The 22,465-nt window shown below is 42.9% G+C and overlaps 1 protein-coding gene across 2 annotated transcripts in view; it reads right to left on the bottom strand.

Moving 5' to 3' along the window:
• Positions 1-570: 570 nt before the first annotated feature.
• The window catches only part of tnmd (tenomodulin), a 152,232-nt gene continuing 130,337 nt past the window's right edge, over positions 571-22,465 (bottom strand). For both annotated transcript variants that reach the window (XM_080188248.1, XM_080188249.1), the window contains one exon: positions 571-1,699. In XM_080188248.1, coding sequence (XP_080044374.1) covers positions 1,493-1,699 — 207 coding nt within the window. In that variant the 3' untranslated portion in view covers positions 571-1,492. The remainder of the gene's footprint in view (positions 1,700-22,465) is intronic.

The following is a 22,465-nucleotide window of genomic DNA, read 5'->3' as shown; positions in this document are numbered from 1 at the left end:
GATTTGTAGGTGATTGGGGTGGGTTGAATAAATAGCTTGCATAATGCTTGCTTGTTCCTATTGAATCCTGTATGACAGGTGATTTTAAGTGCAATAGACTGCAAATCAACATAATAGGCTGAAGTATTTTTTTAAGTATCAGTTGTTTTCATGAAACCCACTTTTTGTTTAGTAATTGCAAATGGCTGTCCTCCAAGGTCATTCACAGAGGATTTTACTTTTCATGCATAGTAAAATCAGGCGGGATAGAATATGGTTAGATCCTGTCTCATTGGATTGGCTATGTTAAAGTTACCCTACAAATAATATAGATTCTTTTACTAAAGCACAGGTATGCATATTTTAGTCTGTAAACATCATTGCCTAATAGCATAATTGCAACTCTTCTGGGCCAATTAGAGACTAATTGCTTTTAGCATGTCAATTAGAGGTCAGATGAAGGACATTTCTCTTCACATTGGCAATGATCGACTTTCCCCCTCTCTCATAGAAGAACATTAATTTGTGTGTGAGATATGAAGCATGACAAAACATACGAGAGGATGACGGAAATTAAATGTAGTCTCATTTATTATCACAAGATACATTTATTAATTTTGTGGAAAAAAATCCCAGCCTAAATACAATACATTCCTACAATAATTGACCTACATATAATGTGTAAAAACTATAATAATGGATTAAAATGCTTGCAGTATGGAACTTCAGATTACATATGCAATAAATTTACAATGAAGCGGAAGTGGATTTCTTAAGCAGAGCAAGGGGATACTAAAAGATAACACCATGAATGGCAGAAGAGATAACTTTCCACTTTCAAACTATGATGAAGTACAGAAATTCTTTGCAACTTGTGCCCTGCTGAGTAAATAGAAGCTTTATGTGGGCATCATAAAAAATCATATGATTAATGCTTACAAAGTTTAATATTTAAAAGAAAATGTACCCGATACTTTCAGTTGTGTGGGTGTAGTTGTTTATTATGTCTTATGTGGAGTTTGTGGTTCTCAAGAAGACTGGTTGACTTTGTGCATTTGAGAAATTAGCTTTTTTCCCTCTGGCATGTAGTTTAATGTATTCCCTTACTTGAATACTGGTAACTGCCCAAAAGTCAATGTTAAAAGCAAAATCCTGAAATAGAGAACAGATTTCCTCCTGGCTCAGAATATTTGGCGTTTGATAGTAAATTAGAGCCACAGGCTTGGGGTTCACTAACGAACACAGGCTGTGAGCCATAAACACACTCCCGCGCAGTTAATGAAACGTTCATTTTTACAGAAGATGACTAGAATGATGCTCAGAAGGTGAAGTGTGTGATCTTTCTTACAGTGCTCTTAGAGGAAAGTGGAATGTTTGAATTCCTTATTCCAACAGAGCCATTAACTGACAATTTTAAAATTGTCACTGACTGGATACAAAGACTGGGCATTTTGAGGGAGGGACAATTAATGAGCCTGGGATATACACTCTAGTCTCTTATGCCACATGCCTCTTATACCAACCCGAGCATGCGCTGAACCCACCAGGTGCACGGCATGATAGTGCGACAGATGACACGGCAACCTCGATAGTAGTAAGGATACGGCATGTAGCCACCTAACGGTTCACAAACTCGTTGGCAGTATTGGTGTCCACGGTGACATACAGCACAACAGTATCCTTGACGGTCAAGCATATCGAAGTCGAGGCTATTCGCTTCCTGTAAAAATGTAAACATAATAAAACTTCTCTGCTTTTGGAAGAGTATGAACACCAGTTTGCTTTTGACAATCCATGTATAGAGAAAGGAATACCAATGTAACACTTGGGTCTGCACCACTTGGTGTCAATTTTTTCCATTATAAATTTTTAATGTCCACATTTATAGAAGGAAATGCTCTGTAAACATACCATCCTCTAATTAAACTCTCCCATCAGTGGTAGAACCTTAGGTTTCTGCCTCCCAGGTCTCTGACCGATATTGCAAAGAAACTATCAACCAGCAAATTTCAAATTTAATTTACGTAGTATATTAAATATCGACAGCAGCTTGGGATCTCCTTGCAGCTGCAGTCGGATTGCCATTCTGCTCCTACTTCATCCTATCAACCCAAGCCAGGTCAGACTTGTATAGCGCAGCAAGCTCTTGAAGCCTTCAGTCGAGCACTGAAGCAAGGAGGCCATTCCCAACCCCCCTCCCCATTTTATGTCATTGGCGTCGACTGTTTGGGGTCGTGTAAGGGGATGGGGCTGATGGGTAGTCGGGAAGTAAATATAGGAGGTTGGGGACGTGGGTTAATTGGTGATGGGGGTTTGGAATGAGATGAGTGTCAGCCAGTTGGAGGTAGGATAGTTTAGATGGTGGTGGATGATGTTGGCTAATTGGGTGTCGGTGTCAGCCAGCTGGAGAGTGGGTGGGGGGGGGTGGGATGGGGCTGTGCGTCAGCCAGTCTGGTGGATGTCAACCAGTAGGAGTTGGAGGTTAAGCCAATTAGGGCGATGTTGGCCAGTCATTCCAGAAGGTGGAGGGAGTCAGGTACTCGGAGTAGGGAGGCAGTTATAGAGTTGTGTAATGAAGCAGGGCCCCTTTGGCCCATCGATTCTGCACTGACAATAACTACTGCTGAAGTTACACTAATCCCATTTTCCAGTACTTGCCCTATATCCTTGAATGTTATGATGTTTCATGTGCTCATCCAAATACTTTTTAAAGGCTGTGAAGTTTCCGGCCTCCACTACCTTCCCAGGCAGTGCACTCCAGATTCCCACCACTCTCTGAGTGAAGTTTGTTTTTCTCAAATCTCCTCTGAAACATCTGTCCCTCACCCGAAAACTATGCCTCCTCGGGATTGAGCCCTCAGCTAAGGGGAACAACTGATTTCTATGCACCCTGTCTATACCTCTCGTAATTCTATACACCTCAATTATGTTCCCCCTCCTCTGCTCTAGAGAAAACAATCCAAATCTATCCAGTCTCACCTTATAGCTCAGATGCTTCATCCTAGGCAACATCTTGGTGAATCTTCTCTGTCCTCCCTCCGGTGCAATCACATCCTTCTGATAGTAAGGTGACCAGAATTGCACACAGTACTCTGGCTGTGGCCTAACCAACGTTCTGTACAGCTCCAACATTACCTCTTTGCTTATCCCATATGCCATGACTAATTCAAGCAAGTGTTCCATATGCCTTCTAAACTACCCTACTCACCTGCTCTGCCATCTTCAACGATCTGTGAATAAGTATCCCAAGATCCATCCGTTCCTTTGAGCTTCCTAGTGTCTTGCCATTCTACTTCTTCCAAAGTGCATCATCTCACACTTATCAGGGTTGACTACCATCTACCACTGTTTTGTCCATTTGACCAACACAGTAATATCTTCCTGTAATCTACAATAATCTTCTTCACTATTAACCACCCTACCAATTTTAGTGCCATCTGTACCTTACTTATCATTCCCCCAACATTATCATCTATATCATTTAGTATATAACAAACAATAACGGGCCCAGCACAGAACTTAGTGATTAGTCACTGGACACTGGCCTTCAGTCACTCAAACAGCCTTCGATCACCACACTTTGTCTCCCATTAGTAAGCCAGTTTCAGATCCATTTTGCCAAGTTTCCCTGAATTCCATATGCTTCAACCTTCTGAATCAATCCCCTATGTGGGACCTTGTCAAAGGCTTTGCTAAAATCCATATAAACTACATCAACTGTCCTTTCCTCATCCACATACTTTTCAAAAAATTTTATCAAATTTGTTAGGCATGACCTCCCCCTGACAAAGCCATGCCGGCTACCCCTTGGCAGCCCATGCCTTTCCAAGTGGAGATTAATTCTCTCTCCTCAGAAATGTCTCCAATAGTTACCCTACCACTAATGTCAGACTCACTAGTCAAAGCCTCCAATACATCCTCATTTCCTATGTCAAACTGTTCAAGATCCTCATAGTCCCTTTTCCTGAATTTTGTAACTATATTCTCTTTTTTCTGAGTGAAGACCAATGAGAAGTATTCACTTAATACTCTTCTAATGTCCTGCAATTTCACACACATATTTCTCTCTTGGTCTCTACTTTTACCCTGGTTAACTTCTGCTCCATAATGTTTTTATAAAATATCTTAGGATTCTCCCTAATCTTGTTCGCAAGTTCTTTTTCGTGCCTTATTTTTGCTCTTCTGATTGCTTTCTCAAGTTTCCTCTTGCCCTTCCTATATTCCTTGAGGGCTGCAGTTGAATTGTTCCTTTTGGACTTGCTAAAAGCCTTCCTCTTCTTTCTTATAAGAACATAAGAAATAGGAGCAGGAGTAGGCCATCTAGCCCTTTGAGCCTGCCCCGCCATTCAATAAGATCATGGCTGATCTGTCATGGCTCAGTTCCACTTTCCTGCCCTCTCCCCATAACCCTTAATCCTCTTGCCTATCAAAAACCTATCAACCCGTGCCTTAAATATATTTAGCGAGGCAGCCTCCACCACTTCAACGGGCAGAGAATTCCAGAGATTCACCACCCTTTGAGTGAAGAAATTCCTCCTCAACTCCATTCTAAACCGCCCCCCCTTTATCTTGAGGCTGTGCCCTCTAGTTCTACTGTCCTTTCTGAGCGGGAAGAGTCTCTCCACCTCTATCATATCCATCCCATTCATCATCTTATATGTCTCAATGAGATCGCCCCTCATTCTTCTAAACTCTAACGAATACAAGCCTAGTTTATTCAGCCTCTCCTCATAGTTCAACCCCCTCAACTCCGGTTATCCAGCCCTGAAATGTCCCAGACATCCAGGGTTCCCCGAACTTATTGCTCCTACATTTCCCACCATAGGGAACATGTTGGACCTGTATTTTCCCCATTTTCTTTTTTGAACACTCTTTACTGCTTCGCTGTAGATTTTTTTGCAAGGAGCTGTTCTCAGTCAATTTTGGCAAGATACTGCCTTATTTTAATGAAATCTTCTTTCCCCTAATCTAAAGCTGTCTTTTGTGGACCATCTTTCTCCTTGACCTGAAAAAACTTGAGCCATACTGTGTTGTGGTCACTATCACTAAAATGCTCCCCCATTGCCACAATAAGTTGGGGAAGGGGAGAATCAGCAGCGGTGGGGTGGGGGATGGGTGGGGTGATTGGGACGGGCCAATCTTTGAGGGGGATGGTGGTAGACTCGGGGGTTTTGAGAAGTCCTGGAGAGGTGGAAAGCCCTATGATTCGGTTAATCTGAGAGTCCCCAGGATGTTTGGGAATGTGCGGTTAGTCCTGTCGGGGGTCAGTTTGGGTCTGTCCAGTAGTTACCCGGGAGCTAAATCAGCTTTTCATTCCTTTATCTTTTGCTTAGTAAGTATCAGAATCATCCAAAGTTTGTGATTTAAATTGCATTTTCAAATTGTTCCGAGTGCAGCAAAATTGCCCAAGGGAAGTTTGCATTTCCCAGTTCCCTGGTGTATCATTGGAGTACTCCCCTGAATCAACATCTTGGGGCTCAGACGTTACAGCCCTATATTTTATCTTTACCCTCCATTTACCAATCACTGGGAGGGAGACTAATATATAGCAACTGGTTCCTAGAATTACTATCATATTATCATATCAATGCATCTTCAGCTTTTTTGACCCACCCCATTCCATTATTTTAACAATAGGGTGGAATTTTCTCATTTTTTTTGAAGCGTCAGGCTCTGACTGAAAACCAGCACAGTAACTCTCCAGCTGCACTGCTTGGGTTTTAGTCCTGACCTTCAGCTCACTGAAGAACAAAAATGGGTGGGCATGGCTGTCACTCTGACCAGTGGGCCCCGATAGAGCTGGCAAGGCCGTCTCCACAGAGATCGGGTGCCATTCTTAAAGGGTGCCCCGATCAAAACCGAAGTTCAAATCTTTCCCCCCTCGCCACCCTCCACCGCAGAAGCAGCCTAGTAGTGACAGTCTGTGCAGGGCACTGCCCAGGCATGTCCCTCTCCCCTCAGGGGGCTGTATTATATTTCCGCACCTGGGGGTACCCCTTGATTGAATCATATCTTGTAAACCTCACCAATGTGTTTGAATATTCAGTGAGGGGGGGGTTTCATATCGGGGGTGGGGGTGGGTAATTACATTGAAATATACTCAAAGACACCAAAATGAAGTTCTTGTCCTCAATGGGCATAAACCTTGCCATGAGGGGTGTGGAAAATCTTGCTGGTGAGATTCAGGTTTCCCAACTCTCTCCATATTTTCCGCCTGCACAGCCATTCTCTCCAATGGTGAATGCGGGCTAAAATTCACCTTGAAAGTATCAAGCACACGTGTTAATATTATCAGAAGTAATTCCTAATCTTAGATGATGTATGACTGTCTTTAGGTTTATCTATGTAAGGAATTAGTCATTCTGGAAGTGGGCAATGCAGTGAGAGGTTCAAGTAGAACAATTTCAGAGGGACAAATCTTATCTAGTCATCTTCATTTTTCCTTCAATTTGTCTTGTCTGCACACAAAATAACATAGCACAAGCCAATCTAATTTATATCTAACGAGACAGTTGAGGGTCCCTTTATCTGTTTTGAAAATGATAGAAAATAGCATTATCTTCGAGAAGACTTCATCAATTATTTTCCGCTGGTGATTCTTCTTCTTAAAAATTATCTTTTAAATTTTATTTCGGTGATCTTTTGACTGATGCATTTCAAAAAAAAAAGCCAAGGTTGCTGATTGGTTTGATTTGCTCTTGACTTGAAAGCAAAAAAATAAATAACCGTTCGGAAAAAAACCCAAATATGATTGAATCAGGTTTTGCTCTGACGTTGGTGAAATATATCTGTCAAGCCACGGTGCTTATCTTTCCCAGCTTGCATCAAAAGAACTATAAATCATGTTTTTATTCAGTGCACAGCACTCGGAAAGAGAGACGCTTTTTTCAAGAGTGAGTTCTCTCTCTAGATTCCAATCTCTTGAGCATAGATCCTCGTCTTTATTTCATCAATATTATATTATCATCAATAGTATTACATCAATACCAGGGTGGCACGGTGGCACACTGGTTAGCACCGCTGCCTCACAGCACCAGGGACCCGGGTTACATTCCTGGCTGGGGTCACTGTCTGTGTGAAGTTTGCACATTCTCCCTGCGTCTGTGTGGGTTTCTTTCAAGTGCTCTGGTTTCTTCCCACAGTCCAAAGATACGTGAATAGGCCATGCTAAATTCTCCTTCTGTGTACCTGAAGCGTCACCGGAGTGTAGCGACTAGGAGATTTTCACAGTAAAGACATTGCAATGTGAACGTAAGATTACTCGTGACTGATAAATAAACTTTATTTTACTTTACTGCTGTTCTGCTGAATGTTTGCCTCCTGTTTCTCCAAAGGTGCTTGCTAACTTACCACATAAGGGTTATGGGGAGAAAGCGGGAAAGTGGAACTGATCCACTTCAGATCAGCCATGATCTTGTTGAATGGTGGGGCAGGCTTAAAGGGCTAGATGGCCTACTCCTGCTCCTATTTCTTACGTTCTTATGTTCTGATGTTCCTCCTCACACCATCACTGTGTTAAAATGAAGCTCCGGCTGGAACAACATGGGAACAGGAGCAGACCATTCACTCCCAAGCCTATTCAGCATTCTTAATTAGTTCATTTGCTTTTAGTTTGTTCAAAAGGATATGAAGGGACACTTTGATTTGACAAGTTCCCATCAAAATTTTAATTTTGTCACAATAGAATTATAAGGCCCCTTGAAAAGGGGTGAATCATCGGGTAATTTGTTTAGAGGTTACAAAAAGTGTAAAAAGTGAAGCAGCTGAGGGCCATTTTAGTCTGAAAGTACCCGATCTCATCTGATCTCAGAAACTACGTTAACTCAGCCTTGGTTAATACCTGGATGGGGGCCACCTGTGAACCACATACAGTAACAGTCTTTCAAGTCCAAGTAGCTCAATGGTAGCTCAATGGTCTCAGGGCTGGAAGGGCCAAGGTTCAAGGCCCACTCTAGGACTTCATGTGACCACTTTAAAAGGGGCTGGAATGCATCATCTCCCCTAAAATGTTATTTAAATTTGATAAGTTTCCCTTCAGTTTAATGACAGTACTCCCTTTAAGGTGTTGATCTTAAACATAGAACATAGAACATTACAGCGCAGAACAGGCCCTTCGGCCCACGATGTTGCGCCGACCAGTTAAAAAAAAAACAACAATGACCCACTAACCTAAACCAATCCCTTCTCGTCCATAAACCTGTCCACAGACCTCTTAAATGCCCCCAAACTAGGCGCATTTACAACTGCAGCAGGCAGGGCATTCCAATCCCTCACCACCCTCTGGGTAAAGAACCTACCCCTGACATCTGTCCTATAACTACCCCCCCTTAGTTTAAAGCCATGCCCCCTCGTGCTAGATTTTTCCATCAGAGGAAAAAGGCTATCACTATCCACCCTATCTAAACCTCTAATCATCTTATATGTTTCAATAAGATCCCCTCTTAGCCGCCTTCTTTCCAGCGAAAACAACCCCAAATCCCTCAGCCTCTCCTCATAGGATCTCCCCTCCATACCAGGCAACATCCTGATAAACCTCCTCTGCACCCTCTCCAAAGCCTCCACATCCTTCCTGTAATGTGGGGACCAGAACTGCACACAATACTTCAAGTGCGGCCGCACCAGAGTTGTGTACAGTTGCAACATAACGCTACGACTCCTAAATTCAATCCCCCTACCAATAAACGCCAAGACACTGTATGCCTTCTTAACAACCTTATCTACTTGATTCCCAACTTTCAGGGATCTATGTACACATACACCTAGATCCCTCTGCTCCTCCACACTATTCAAAGTCTTCCCGTTAGCCCTATACTCAACACATCTGTTATTCCTACCAAAGTGAATTACCTCACATTTCTCTGCATTAAACTCCATCCGCCACCTCTCGGCCCAGCTCTGCAACCTGTCTAAGTCTTCCTGCAAACTATGACACCCTTCCTCACTATCTACCACACCTCCGACTTTGGTGTCATCAGCAAACTTACTGATCCACCCAACTATACCCTCATCCAGATCATTAATAAAAATCACAAACAGCAGTGGCCCCAACACAGATCCCTGAGGCACACCACTTGTAACCGAACTCCATGATGAATATTTACCGTCAACCACTACCCTCTGTCTCCAATCCGCTAGCCAATTCCTAATCCAGTTCCCTAGATCACCCCCAATCCCATACATCTGCATTTTGTGCAGAAGCCTACCATGGTGAACCTTATCAAACGCCTTACTAAAATCCATATACACCACGTCCACTGCCTTACCCCCATCCACCTCTTTGGTCACTTTCTCAAAAAACTCAATAAGGTTAGTAAGGCACGACCTACCCGCCACAAAACCATGCTGACTATCTCCAATCAACTCATTACTCTCCAAATAACTATAAATCCTATCCCTAATAATTTTTTCCAAAACCTTGCCCACAACAGAAGTAAGACTCACCGGTCTATAATTCCCGGGGAAGTCTCTGTTCCCCTTCTTAAACAATGGGACAACATTCGCTAACCTCCAATCATCTGGTACTATACCAGAGGCCAACGACGACCTGAAGATCAGAGCCAGAGGCTCTGCAATCACTTCTCTTGCCTCCCAGAGAATCCTGGGGTAAATCCCATCCGGACCAGGGGACTTATCTATTTTCAGACCCTCCAGAATATCCAGCACATCCTCCTTATCAACTGTAACACTGTCAATTCTACTCCCCTGCAACCCAGTGTCCTCCTCAGCTATATCCATGTCCCCCTGCGTGAACACCGAAGAGAAATATTGGTTCAATGCTTCACCAATCTCCTCCGGTTCCACACATAACTTCCCTCTGCCGTCTATAACTGGCCCTAACCTTGCCCTAACCAACCTTCTGTTCTTGACATACCTATAGAACGCCTTAGGATTCTCCTTAACCCTATCAGCCAAAGTCTTCTCATGTCCTCTTTTAGCCCTTCTTAGCTTGCTCTTCAACTCCCTCCTAGCCAATCTAAAGCTCTCTAGTGCACTATCCGAGTGCTCACGTCTCATCCGAACATAAGCCTCCTTTTTCTTTTTAACCAACGAATCAACTTTTTTGGTGCACCACGGTTCCCTAGCCTTACCAATTCCACCTTGCCTGACAGGGACATACCTATCACAGACTCGCAGTAGCTGCTCCTTGAAAAAGTTCATTGTTTGTTCAAAAGGGTATGAAGAAAAACACTGGCACTGGAGGTGATTATAGAGTTAGGAGCTATGCATTTCACAATAAAATCTAAAGCTGAGTGAAGATTGACTTTTGATCTCCTTCATCTATGAGATATGAAAAGTTTAATAGCTATTAAATAGTGTGTCTGGCTTCAGTGTCAAAACTTCCTGAAATCTATGTGCTCCTCAAACTCTGGTCCATCTCCAATATTAATCATTCCATTTAATCGGTGGCCGTTCCTTCAGTTGCCTCATTTCTCAGCTTTGGCATACCCTACCTACATCTCTTGACCCCTCCACCTCACTTTCCTCTTCTAATACATTTCTTAAAAAATCTCTTTGACCAAGCTTTCAGTGATCTAACCTAATAGCTCCTTATGTAGCTTGTCAGACTTTGTTTTACAATTCTCCCATGAAGTACCTTGGAATGTTTTGTTACATTTAAGGAGCTATGTATGCATAGGACAATGAAGCCACTGTGATATAGTATAATGGAGGGGATAGTCTAGTGGTATTATTGCTGCACTATTAATCCAGAAACTCAGCTAATGTTCTGGGGACCTGGTTCAAATCCTGCCATGGCAGATGGTGGAATTTGAATTCAATACAAAATATCTAGAATTAAGAATCTACTGATGACCTTGAAACCATTGTTAATTGTTGGAAAAACCCATCAGTTTCATTGATGTCCTTCAGGGAAGGAAATCTGCCATTCTTACACAGTGTGGTGTATATGTTCCTCCAGAGTCACAATAATGTGGTTGACTCTCAACTGTCCTGGGGCGACTAGGGATGGGCAATAAATGCTGGCCAGCCAGCAATGCCCATGTCCCACAAATGAATAAAAAAAAGGGTTTCTCACTCAGAGTCATCTTTGCCAATTTGTGATCCAAATCTACCAGAGAATGGTTACAAACATTATGTATGTTCATAGAATATGCCTTATCTTTACCAAATTGAACATCCTTTGATATTGCATTGTTAAAGAAAGCTCACATATTTGATGGGGAACTTTGACAGAGTTAATCTCAGGTGAGCAGTATAAAATAGCCAAATTGACATAAAAGCTACTTGACATAAAAATGGCTGCAAATTTGAATTATTGCCAATATGTCTTAAATAAACAAGGCCTTCAGACTTTGAGAAACTGGGATATGGGCAGAATCACCAGATCCACATCTGGACTCTTAACTTCTTCTTGGATTGGACCTTTATAAACTGTGGTTGCTTCTAGAGATAAAGAATCATAGAATCCTTACAGAAGGAGGCTATTTGGCTCATTGAGTCTGTACCAACCACAATCCCAACCAAGCCCAATTCCCATAACCCTCCTTTAGCCTGCTAATCCCCCGACACGAAGGGGCAATTTAGCATGGCCAATCAATCTAACTTGCAAATCTTTGGACTTTGGGAAGAATCTGGAGCACCAGAAGGAAACCCATGCAGAACATGGGAAGAAAGTGCAAACTCCACACAGTGACCCATGTCTGGAATTGAACTTGGATCCCTGGTGCTGTGAGGCAGTAGTGCTAATCACTGCACCACCGTGCCCCCAAAGGTTTGATTTTTACTAACACAATAAACAGAGAATAATTAAAGACATTGAAAATTAAGCTGATTCTTTAAAAATACTGACACTTAGGGCCCTATTTTATCATTTTAAATGTAAGTGCTGGGCAGACTTGAAACTGGAAGTGTTTCAGATCCGACCTTTAGACCCCTTCTCAGATGCCTCAAAAAGCACTCAGCCTGAAAAGAAATCAGCAATTCTGAATCACGCTACAGAAGCCTGTGGGCAGGGCTTAAAGCATCCGAAATCCTGCAGCTCTGATCGGCACCTCAAACTGTGCGTGCACAGAAAAAAAATGATAGAATGCAGCTCCCCTTCTACATCGCTCCCAGGTCAGATAATGCCTCCCCCTAACCCCCACAGACATTGCCCCATTCCCACAACATTACTGACCCCTTTATCCCCCCCCATCCGAATGGATCACGAAACCCTCCTCCTCACCGATCTCAGATAGAGTTGCAGCAGACCCCTCTTACCCTCCCCACCGATCACAGGCAGAGTAGCAGCAGACCACACCCCCCCCTCCCCACTTCCCTCTCACTGATCTCAGGCAGAGTGGCAGCAGACCTCCCCTCCCCCTCGCAACTGATCTCAAGGAGAGAGCCATCATTCACTTGGCACTTACCTCCTCACTAATTGGAGCGCCCAAATCTAACTTGTGTAGAGCATGTACGTTTCGTGCCGAATCTGGATGGGTGAAAGGGTGGTAAAGGGGGAGGTGCCTGTAAGGTTGGGTGTGCAGCCCATTATGTCAGTTTAAATGCATGCCAATGCATTTAATTGGCCACTGCACCTGTTTCAGGTGTGGTCCCGATCACAGCAATTTTCGGACCTTGGTAAAGGGAGAACCGGTGTGGAAGCAAGCACGGGTAGCGCTATGTGCCTCGTGCCCGACTTTTTGTGCCCGAAAACGGGCACAACTTGATGGTGAGGTTGGGCCCTTAAAGTCTAAAACTTATGTGTTAACATCACAAGTAAGCTTCCATTGCAATGAAGTTACTGTGAAAATCCCCTAGTCGCCACACTCTGGTACCTGTTAGGTACACTGAGGAAGAATTTAGTATGGCAATGCACTTAACCAGCACATCTTTTGGATTGTGGGAGGAAAGTGCAGCACCCAGAAGGAACCCATGCAGACATGGGAAGAATGTGCAGAATCCTCACAGACAATGATCCAAGCTGGGAATCAAACCTGGGTCCCTGGCGCTGTGTGACAGCAGTGTTAGCCACTGTGCCACGTGCTGCCCACTGTGCCACCATGCTGCCAGAGACATATTTAGTGGGGGAGGAGTGTCTATAACTCCTGCAAACAACCACCTTTGTGGCCAGGCTTTTGATCACTTGTCTTAATGTCTCCATAAATGGTTCAGTGTCAAATTTAGTTTGAAAATACTCCTGTAAAACATATTGGGATGTTTTACAATGTTAAAGGCGCTACACTGTATAAATGCAAATTGTTGATATTTACACCATTTTTCAGCTGGTCTCAGGCATGCGAAGACTGTGGATTCTCAGGGTGCTTTAGTCTAAACCTTTACGAGCTTGAATTTTTAATGGAATTGCTCAGGCAAAGATTGCCACACTATGTAATGCAAAAAGAGAACAATCTTCTCTCCCTGCTTGTGAGGTTGGAAAGCAGTACATTCCACTGGCACTCCTCAAATCTGGCAATAAACTAAGATGCTACTTCTATGGCAAGGGAAATAATTTTTGCTGAAGTGCTTCTGAGTCTTATTTTTCACTGCTATTGCAAAGAGGCAATAAGTTTCTCTCTGAGGTAATTTTAAAAGATGGTTGTTCAGAGCAATAATAAAGAACAATAAAGAAGAATCAGTTCCTTAGCAAAAGATTTTAGCAGCACTTATTGAACAGTGCTCATGCTTCTCAACTGAGTTTCTTAATCAAGAATCCAAGTAAATCTCATTTTTATGCTAAAAGCAAGGCTTTTTCAACATAATGCTAGATTTAAAGGGTAGAGAAACGTCCGTCCAGGATAGATTCTTGCTGATGAGATTGTGATAGGATGAAAATAAAATCACTAAAAGCACACGAGTGTGGTCTAACATCTCTCAGAGTAGGTTACATAGGAAGAACAAATTGTCATGTATGAATCTCAGCACTTAGCGCTGGTGATGCAGTGGCAATGTCACTGAGCTAGTAATCCAGTAGGTCGAAGTTAATACTCTGGGTCCATGGGTTCAAATCCCATCACAGCAGCTGGTGAAGTTTTAATTCAGTTAATAAAATCTGGAATGCAGAGTCTCAGTAACGGTGAATGTGGCATCTAACATTGATTGTTGTAAAAACCCACCCAGTTTCACTCATGTCACATCAGAAAGGAAATTTGCCACCTTATCTGGTTTGGCCGACAAATAACTCCAAGATTCACAGGAAAGTGGGTGACTCTTAACTGCCCTCTGAAATTGGCGAGCAAGTCACTCAACTAAAGGCAAATTAGGCATGCACAACAAATGCTCACCTCACCGGCGATGCCCTTATCCTGTGAAAGAATAAATTAAAAATAGGATGCTCAATTTTTCATGAAATGAATGTGAAAATGGAAAACAGTGGGGGAATGTTTCTCTTAAAAATAATCAGAAACTTTACATTAAATCAAAAGACTGCAAGATTAAACTCATTGCAGCAGCAGGCAAGGCAATGAGTAACTCAAAAGCACATTCAATTAACAACAATTGACTGTAAAAGAATGAAGAATTAAAAACTGACCAGGAATTCAATTAGCATAAAATGATCATCAATTCAGCCTCCAAATGATTATTATAGTTGAGTAGTAGGATTTGATTTAACTTGGATTGATTCTATTTAATTAAAGAAACACTGGTGGGGAAATGGGTTTGTGCAGTGCCACAGCTGGGAGCACCGGGCAGGCTGAAATACTGCAGGCACAGGAGTGAAGTGGGCTGCTATCTGCATGTCATACACAGCTCTCTTCACTGACGTCAATGAAGAATGAAACATAGATTGCGCAAAAGGCAGCGCTAAGTGATCAAATTTTTTCCCCACAGTCTCCAAATACACACTTGAGAAAACATATTTTTGCCTAGTAGGTGATGTGCTATTTGTTTCTATCACAATATTAACAACTGAAATACAATAATATGATTATATTGTAGGTGAGGCCAAATAAATGTCAAGCAGTTCTAAGACTATGTCCCTTTAATATCCAGCCTTGATGCACAGCACAGCCTGATGTGTAGCAGGAGGATGGACTATTGCTATTGTTGGAAGGGGAAGCTATCCAGGAGTAAGGCTTTGAGTACGAGGGCTTAGCTAAAAGTAGCTAGAAGACCAAGATTTAAGGGACTGAAACTTGTGAATAACTGATGGTACCAATGCCTTATTATTCTATAGGTTTTAATTTAATGGGCCTGTTATGATGGGCACAAAGGCCATGGGGGATTGTTGATAGATCTCCCCATGGGCTTTGTGGAGAATAAACTCCCTTATTGAGCAGGCAGACGCCTACCCAAAAGGAAGCATTCAGTGGGGGCTTTTAAACTTGTTACTTCACTTGTACCAGTGTTCTAGGTGAGATGGTGAACAATCTAGCTGCGAGTCATTCTCAACTCTCACTATATATCAAACATTTGCAGGCCTGAAATAAGAACTATGGCTAACAGGGAGAAGCCTCATTCTTGGTACAAAATATTGAGTGCTTGGTGACAGGAAACTGCTGTTCGGCTGAATTACTACATTGGCAATGAGGCATACATTTTTCTTTTCCATTTCTCTCCTCTATGACAGCCTCCATAAATTAAGAATCTTCTCTGGTGAGAAAGTGCCACTATGCCTCATTCTGGGAAACATGAACCCACTGATACCAGGAAGAAGTCTGGGTCCAGTATACTGAGCACATAACTTCCAAGTGATAACTTCCATGCTAATAACATTGAAAGAAACAGGAAAAAAAGGTCAATGGCATGTGGAGCCCCAACTTCCAATGTGAGTAAAAAGTCTGACTTATCTGGGTACCCCGACTCAAAAACTTTTAATGATTTGATTTGATTTATATCGTGAAAAGTATTGTTTCTTGTGTGCTATACAGAGAAGCATATCGTACATAGAGAAGTAAAGGAGAGGGTACAGAATGTAGTGTTACAGTCATAGCTAGGCTGCAGAGAAAGATCAACATAGTATGAGGTAGGTCTATTGAAAAGTTTGATAGGAGCAGGGAAGAAACTGTTCTAGAGTTGGTTGGTTTGTGACCTCAAACTTCAGTAACTTTTTCCCAATGGAAGAAGGCGGAAGAGAGTATGCCTGGGGTGCATAGGGTCCTTAATTATGCTGGCTGCTTTTCTGAGACAGCGAGAAGTGTAGATGGAATCAATGAATCAGAGGCTGGTTTGAGTGATGGACTGGGCTTCATTCACGACCCTTTGTATTTTATTGCGGTCTTGGTCAGAGCAGGAGCCATACCAAGCTGTGACACAAACAGAAAGAATGCTTTTTATGGTGTATCTGTAAAAGTTGGTGAGTGTTGTAGTAGACATGCTAAATTTCCTTAGCCTCCTGAGAATGCAGAGGTGTTTGTGGGCTTTCTTAACTATAGTGTTGGTGTAGAGGGACCAGGGCAGGTTGATGGTGATCTGGAGATCTAGAAACTTGAAGTTCTCAACCGTTTCCACTTCATCTCCATTAGTACAGACAGAGGCATGTCCTCCACTAAACTTCCTGAAGTCAATGACCACCTTCTGCGTTTTGTTGACATTGAGGGACAGACTATTGTCGTCGCACCAGTTCACTAGATTCTATATCTCATTCCTATATTCTTTCTCATCATTGTTTGAGATTTGACCCACTGTGATGGTGTCATCAGCAAACTTGAAAATCGAGTTGGACAGGAATTTGGCCACACAGTAGTAAATGTATAAGGATGTTGTAAGGAGCTAAGGTCACAACCTTGTGGGCCACCGGTGTTGAGGAAGATCGTCAAGAAGGTACTGTTGTCTATCCTTACCAATTGAGGTCTGTGTGTTAGGAAGTATAGGATCCAGTTGCAGAGGGAGGAGCCAAGCCCCAGGCCATGGAGTTTGGAGATGAGCTTTGTAGGAATAATGGTGTTGAAGGCTGAGCTATAGTCAATAAATAGGAGTCTAACAGAGGTGTCTTTGTTATCTGGATGTTCTAGGGTTGAGTGTCAGGCCACGGCAATGGCATCTGCTTTGGACCTGTTGTGGTGATAGGCAAATTGTAGTAGATCCAGGCAATCTGGGAAGCTGGAATTGATTTGAGTCAAAAGACTAGCCTTTTGAAGACTTCATAATGATGGACGTTAGGGCCACCGGATGATAATTGGTACAAGGATGATGGTCGTTGTCTTGAAGCAAGTAAGGACCTCAGTTTAAGTAAGGAAAGGTTAAAGATGCCTGCGAATACCCCCGCCAGCTGGACCAGACAGGATCCGAGCGCTCGTCCGAGTACTCCGTCCAGGCCAGTCACTTTCCATGGGTTGACTTTTGATCTGTCGTCTGCAATGGTGACTTTGGATATGGGTTTGGCTGAGGTTTGTAGGGTGGAGGGTTTGCTCTTGCTGACCTCTTGCTCAAAATGGGCACAGAATGTGTTGAATTCACTGGGAAAGGGTGCATTGGTGACAGTGATTCTACATGACTTCATCTCATAGCCTCTTATGTCTTGCAGAACTTGCCATAGTTAGTGGGAATCTGTGTAGCTAGCCTGGGACTTTAGCTTGGTCCTGTACTGACTTTGGCATCTTTGATGGATCTCCATAGGTCTGGATTTCTTGTATAAGTCAGGATCACCAGACTAGACCGTCTTAGACCTGGACTTCAGCAAGCAGCGAATATCCTTGTTCATCCCTGGTTTCAGATTGGGAAACACACGGATTTGCTTCATTGACACATAGCCTTCTACACACTTATTAATGAAGTCAGTTGCTGTAGTGAACTATAATGAGCTTGTAGACTTGGTTAAAAACCACTATAACCCAAAGCCCCCTGTATTCTTCCAGAGACACTGCTTCAGTATGACTGGGTGAATTCCTTGCGAACCTGTCACTGAGTTCTTAGCTAGGTTGTGGAATTTCAAATCTCAAATATTGTAAATTTACACTGTCTCTTAATGAAATACTGCGAGGCAGATTGGTTTACAAGTGGCTGAGGTAACCTGTTTAGGCTATCAAGTATTCTCAGATTGTGAAAAAAGGGTTAGTGTTTGTTTTTAATGTGAAAACTTTCCATCAATATGTGCATGGTAGATTTATATAGTTACCGAACATAAAACCTTATTGGATCTTTTTTCACAGACGACATAAAATTTCCCTCATTGCCTCTGTTCAGGTCCAGCACTGGGACTTGCTATTAGCGGCCTACTAATCTGCTAGAACACTGCCTTGGAATCCAGGTAGCTAATGCTGAGGCACTAAATTGCTTCCCATTATCTACAAGTTGAGCTCTTTTACCAACATTTGAAGAAATCATAATAGAACATAGAACATAGAACATTACAGCACAGAACAGGCCCTTCGGCCCACGATGTTGCGCCGACCAGTTAAAAAACAATGACCCTCTAACCTAAACCAATCCCTTTTCATCCATAAACCTATCCACGGATCTCTTAAACACCCCCAAACTAGGCGCATTTACAACTGCAGCAGGCAGGGCATTCCAATCCCTCACCACCCTCTGGGTAAAGAACCTACCCCTGACATCCATCCTATAACTACCCCCCCTTAATTTAAAGCCATGCCCCCTCGTGCTAGCTTTCTCCATCCGAGGAAAAAGGCTATCACTATCCACCCTATCTAAACCTCTAATCATCTTATATGTTTCAATAAGATCCCCTTTTACCCGCCTTCTTTCTAGCGAAAACAACCCCAAGTCCCTCAGTCTCTCCTCATAGGACCTCCCCTCCATACCAGGCAACATCCTGGTAAACCTCCTCTGCACCCTCTCCAAAGCCTCCACATCCTTCCTATGATGTGGGGACCAGAACTGCACACAATACTCCAAGTGCGGCCGCACCAGAGTTGTGTACAATTGCAACATGACGCTGCGACTCCTAAATTCAATCCCCCTACCAATAAATGCCAAGACACCGTATGCCTTCTTAACAACCTTATCTACTTGATTCCCAACTTTCAGGGATCTATGTACACATACACCTAGATCCCTCTGTTCATCCACACTATTCAGAGTCCTCCCGTTAGCCCTATACTCGACACATCTGTTATTCCTACCAAAGTGAATTACCTCACACTTCTCTGCATTAAACTCCATCCGCCACCTCTCGGCCCAGCTCTGCAACCTGTCTAAGTCTCCCTGCAAACTATGACACCCTTCCTCACAATCTACCACACCTCCGACTTTGGTGTCATCAGCAAATTTACTAATCCACCCAAATATACCCTCATCCAAATCATTAATAAAAATTACAAACAGCAGTGGCCCCAAAACAGATCCCTGAGGCACACCACTCGTAACTGAACTCCATGACGAATATTTACCATCAACCACCACCCTCTGTCTCCTATCTGCTAGCCAATTCCTGATCCAATTTCCTAGATTACCCTCAATCCCATACATCTGCATTTTCTGCAGAAGCCTACCATGGTGAACCTTATCAAACGCCTTACTAAAATCCATATATACCACGTCAACTGCCTTACCCCCATCCACCTCTTTGGTCACTTTCTCAAAAAACTCAATAAGGTTAGTAAGGCACGACCTACCCGCCACAAAACCATGCTGACTATCTCCAATCAATTCTTTACTCTCCAAATAACTATAAATCCTATCCCTAATAATTTTTTCTAAAACCTTGCCCACAACAGAAGTAAGACTCACTGGTTTATAATTCCCGGGGAAGTCTCTGTTCCCCTTCTTAAACAATGGGACAACATTCGCTATCCTCCAATCTTCCGGTACTATACCTGAGACCAACGACGACCTGAAGATCAGAGCCAGAGGCTCTGCAATCACCTCTCTTGCCTCCCAGAGAATCCTAGGGTAAATCCCATCCGGACCAGGGGACTTATCTATTTTCAAACCCTCAAGAATATCCAGCACATCCCCCTTATCAACTGCAATACTGTCTAGTCTACACCCCTGCAACCCAGTGTTCTCCTCAGCTACATTCATGTCCCCCTGCGTGAACACCGAAGAGAAATATTGGTTCAATGCCTCTCCAATCTCTTCCGGTTCCACACACAACTTCCCTCTGCTGTCTGTAACTGGCCCTAATCTTGCCCTAACCAACCTTCTGTTCTTAACATACCTATAGAACGCCTTAGGATTCTCCTTAATCCTATCAGCCAAAGTCTTCTCATGTCCTCTTTTAGCTCTTCTTAACTCACTCTTCAACTCCCTCCTAGCCAATCTAAAGCTTTCTAATGACCCTGAATTTTTGGCAACTTTGCCAGTGTCAGCAAGGCTGATTAAAGCTGGGAGCCAAAGAGATCCAATCCTATCTAAAATTAAGCACAAGATCCTTCACAGGCGATTCCAAGGACGACCCTCCAAAGAAATGAAACCCTATTTCAGTAAGAAAGATGAACTTAATATTGAGGATGGATTCATTATTTTGGGGGTACCAAGTAATTGTTTTGTACCCAGGACATCATCCAATATTAACAAAACGATTGTTAATAGTACCAATAATGAAGGAGCATCAGTAATGAAGGTGCTGACTAGAAGTTATATTGGGAGACCCGATCTTGACTCTGCTTCACCAAGTCTGAAATGCCAATGTGACCTGTGCCAGGAAAATCAAAACCTCCTGTCCTGAGTCTCCCTACACACATGGGAGTGGCCTTGCAGGTCATGGGTGTGTGTACACGTAGACTTCGCATGTTTTTTATTATGGTAGACACACCCTCCCAGTGACTGGAATTGCACTGCACACATTCCACAACTTCCTAGGCTATGTCAAGAAATTACAGCAAAGGGTCAGTGTATGTGGGATGCGAGAAGTCCTGGTTTCCAATAATGGCACGATTTACTACTGGTGATTTCCATAACTTTGTGCTCTCCAGCGGTATCCAACATGCTGGAACTGCAACTTAGCACTCATCATCAAATGGATTGGCGGAACAGGCACTTCAAACTATCAAAAAGGTAGGAAGAAATCGGTGGCAACTATGGAGACCAAAGAGGGTATGATTTTTGTACAATTATAGGACCACACTGTGTTCAACAAGTGTTGCCCCAGCAGAGCTGTTTATGGGATGATGGCTTTATACCAGTTTAAGCCGACTGTTTCCAAACATGGCTGGGAGGGCAGAATCCCAACAAGAGAAATCATGATTTTGCAAGGACAGAAATTTTTCAACGTGTGATCTGGTTCTTAAGACAAACTTTGATGATGGTCCTAGTTGGGTCCCTTTGTTGTCATGGAGAACAGAAAGAAGTCTCACAACATCAGGTTAAAGTCCAACAGGTTTATTTGCTAGCACAAGCTTTCGGAGTGCTGCTCCTTCTTCAGGTAAACTGTGCTTACCCCAGTCCAACGTCAGCATCTCCACATCATGTCATGGAGAAAACAGGACCAGTGTCATATAAAGGTAGACTCTAGAGTGACCTTGAAGAAGCGCTTGGATCATGTCAGAGCCAGGGAGTTCATACCAATCTATGATGTTGGAGTCGTATAAAACACTGGTGAGGCAGCAATGGGAGTATTGTGTGGAGTTCTAGCCACCATATTACAGGAAGGACATAACTGCTTTGGGGAGAGTGCAGAGGAGGTTTACAAGAATGTTGCCAGGGCTAAAAAGTATAGCAATGAGGAGCAATTGGATAGGTTGGTGTTATTTCCCTTAGAACAAAGAAGGCTGGGGGCTGACTTGATTGTGATATACAAAATTAAGAGGGTAAGAAATAAACTGGATAGGATAAAATTGTTTCCCTTGGCAGAGAATTTTTGAACTGAGGACATAGATTCAAGATAAGTGACAGAAGGTTTAGTATGGACATGAGGAAGAACTTTTTTACGCATAGGGTAGTCGGTGTCTGGAATTCACCGCCTGAACTGACGGTGGAGGTAGAGACTCTAAATTCCCGATCTTTAAGTGCAATAGGTACAGGGCTTTGTGCTGAGTGTAGGTCAGGATGGCATGGATAAGATGGGCCAAATGGCCTCTTCTGTGCTGTAACAGTTCAATGGTAGGTGATAAGAACAGAAAGGTTTGCTGGTCAGCCAGAAACTGCAGAAGGCAGTGACAAACCACTACAATATCATATCAAGTATAAGCATGGACCAAAACATGGAAGTTCATGATTGATAATGGTAGAACATATGACATTGAGTGAGTTGTGTACTTGTGATAGATAATATTGCTCAATCCTTCCTTACTTTCCCTTAACAGATGTTCCATTATTATTTTAGTAATAATTATTTCCCATGCTTGCCTCTGACTTTCTTTCCCTTCCTTACTGATGGAGGAGTGTCAGTCTGTAGGGTGGAGATGCCTCCATAGGAGGCCACTGGACAGAGGGGGGAGAATTGCAAAGTGGTGGTTGATCATGCTAAAGTCTCTCTAGTGTTGCAGGGTTACAGAGAGAACAAAGAGGACTTTTTAAAAATGTAAGCAGTTCAGATCTGTCCAGGGGTTCGTCACCTCAGAGATAAATATTTATTGCGACTATCCGGCGAGGTAGAATAAAAAGCCCAATTCGAATGATCTTATCAGTCACCAGTAAATGGCCCAGGGCCTTATTGATAATACGTATGCATTTTTACTCGACAAACTACAAAATGCAGCACGCA

This window comes from Carcharhinus amblyrhynchos, chromosome 4 (genome assembly GCF_965287045.1).
Source record: "Carcharhinus amblyrhynchos chromosome 4, sCarAmb.v2.hapA, whole genome shotgun sequence".
Taxonomy (NCBI): domain Eukaryota; kingdom Metazoa; phylum Chordata; class Chondrichthyes; order Carcharhiniformes; family Carcharhinidae; genus Carcharhinus; species Carcharhinus amblyrhynchos.
This window is presented reverse-complemented; position numbering and strand designations above follow the sequence as displayed.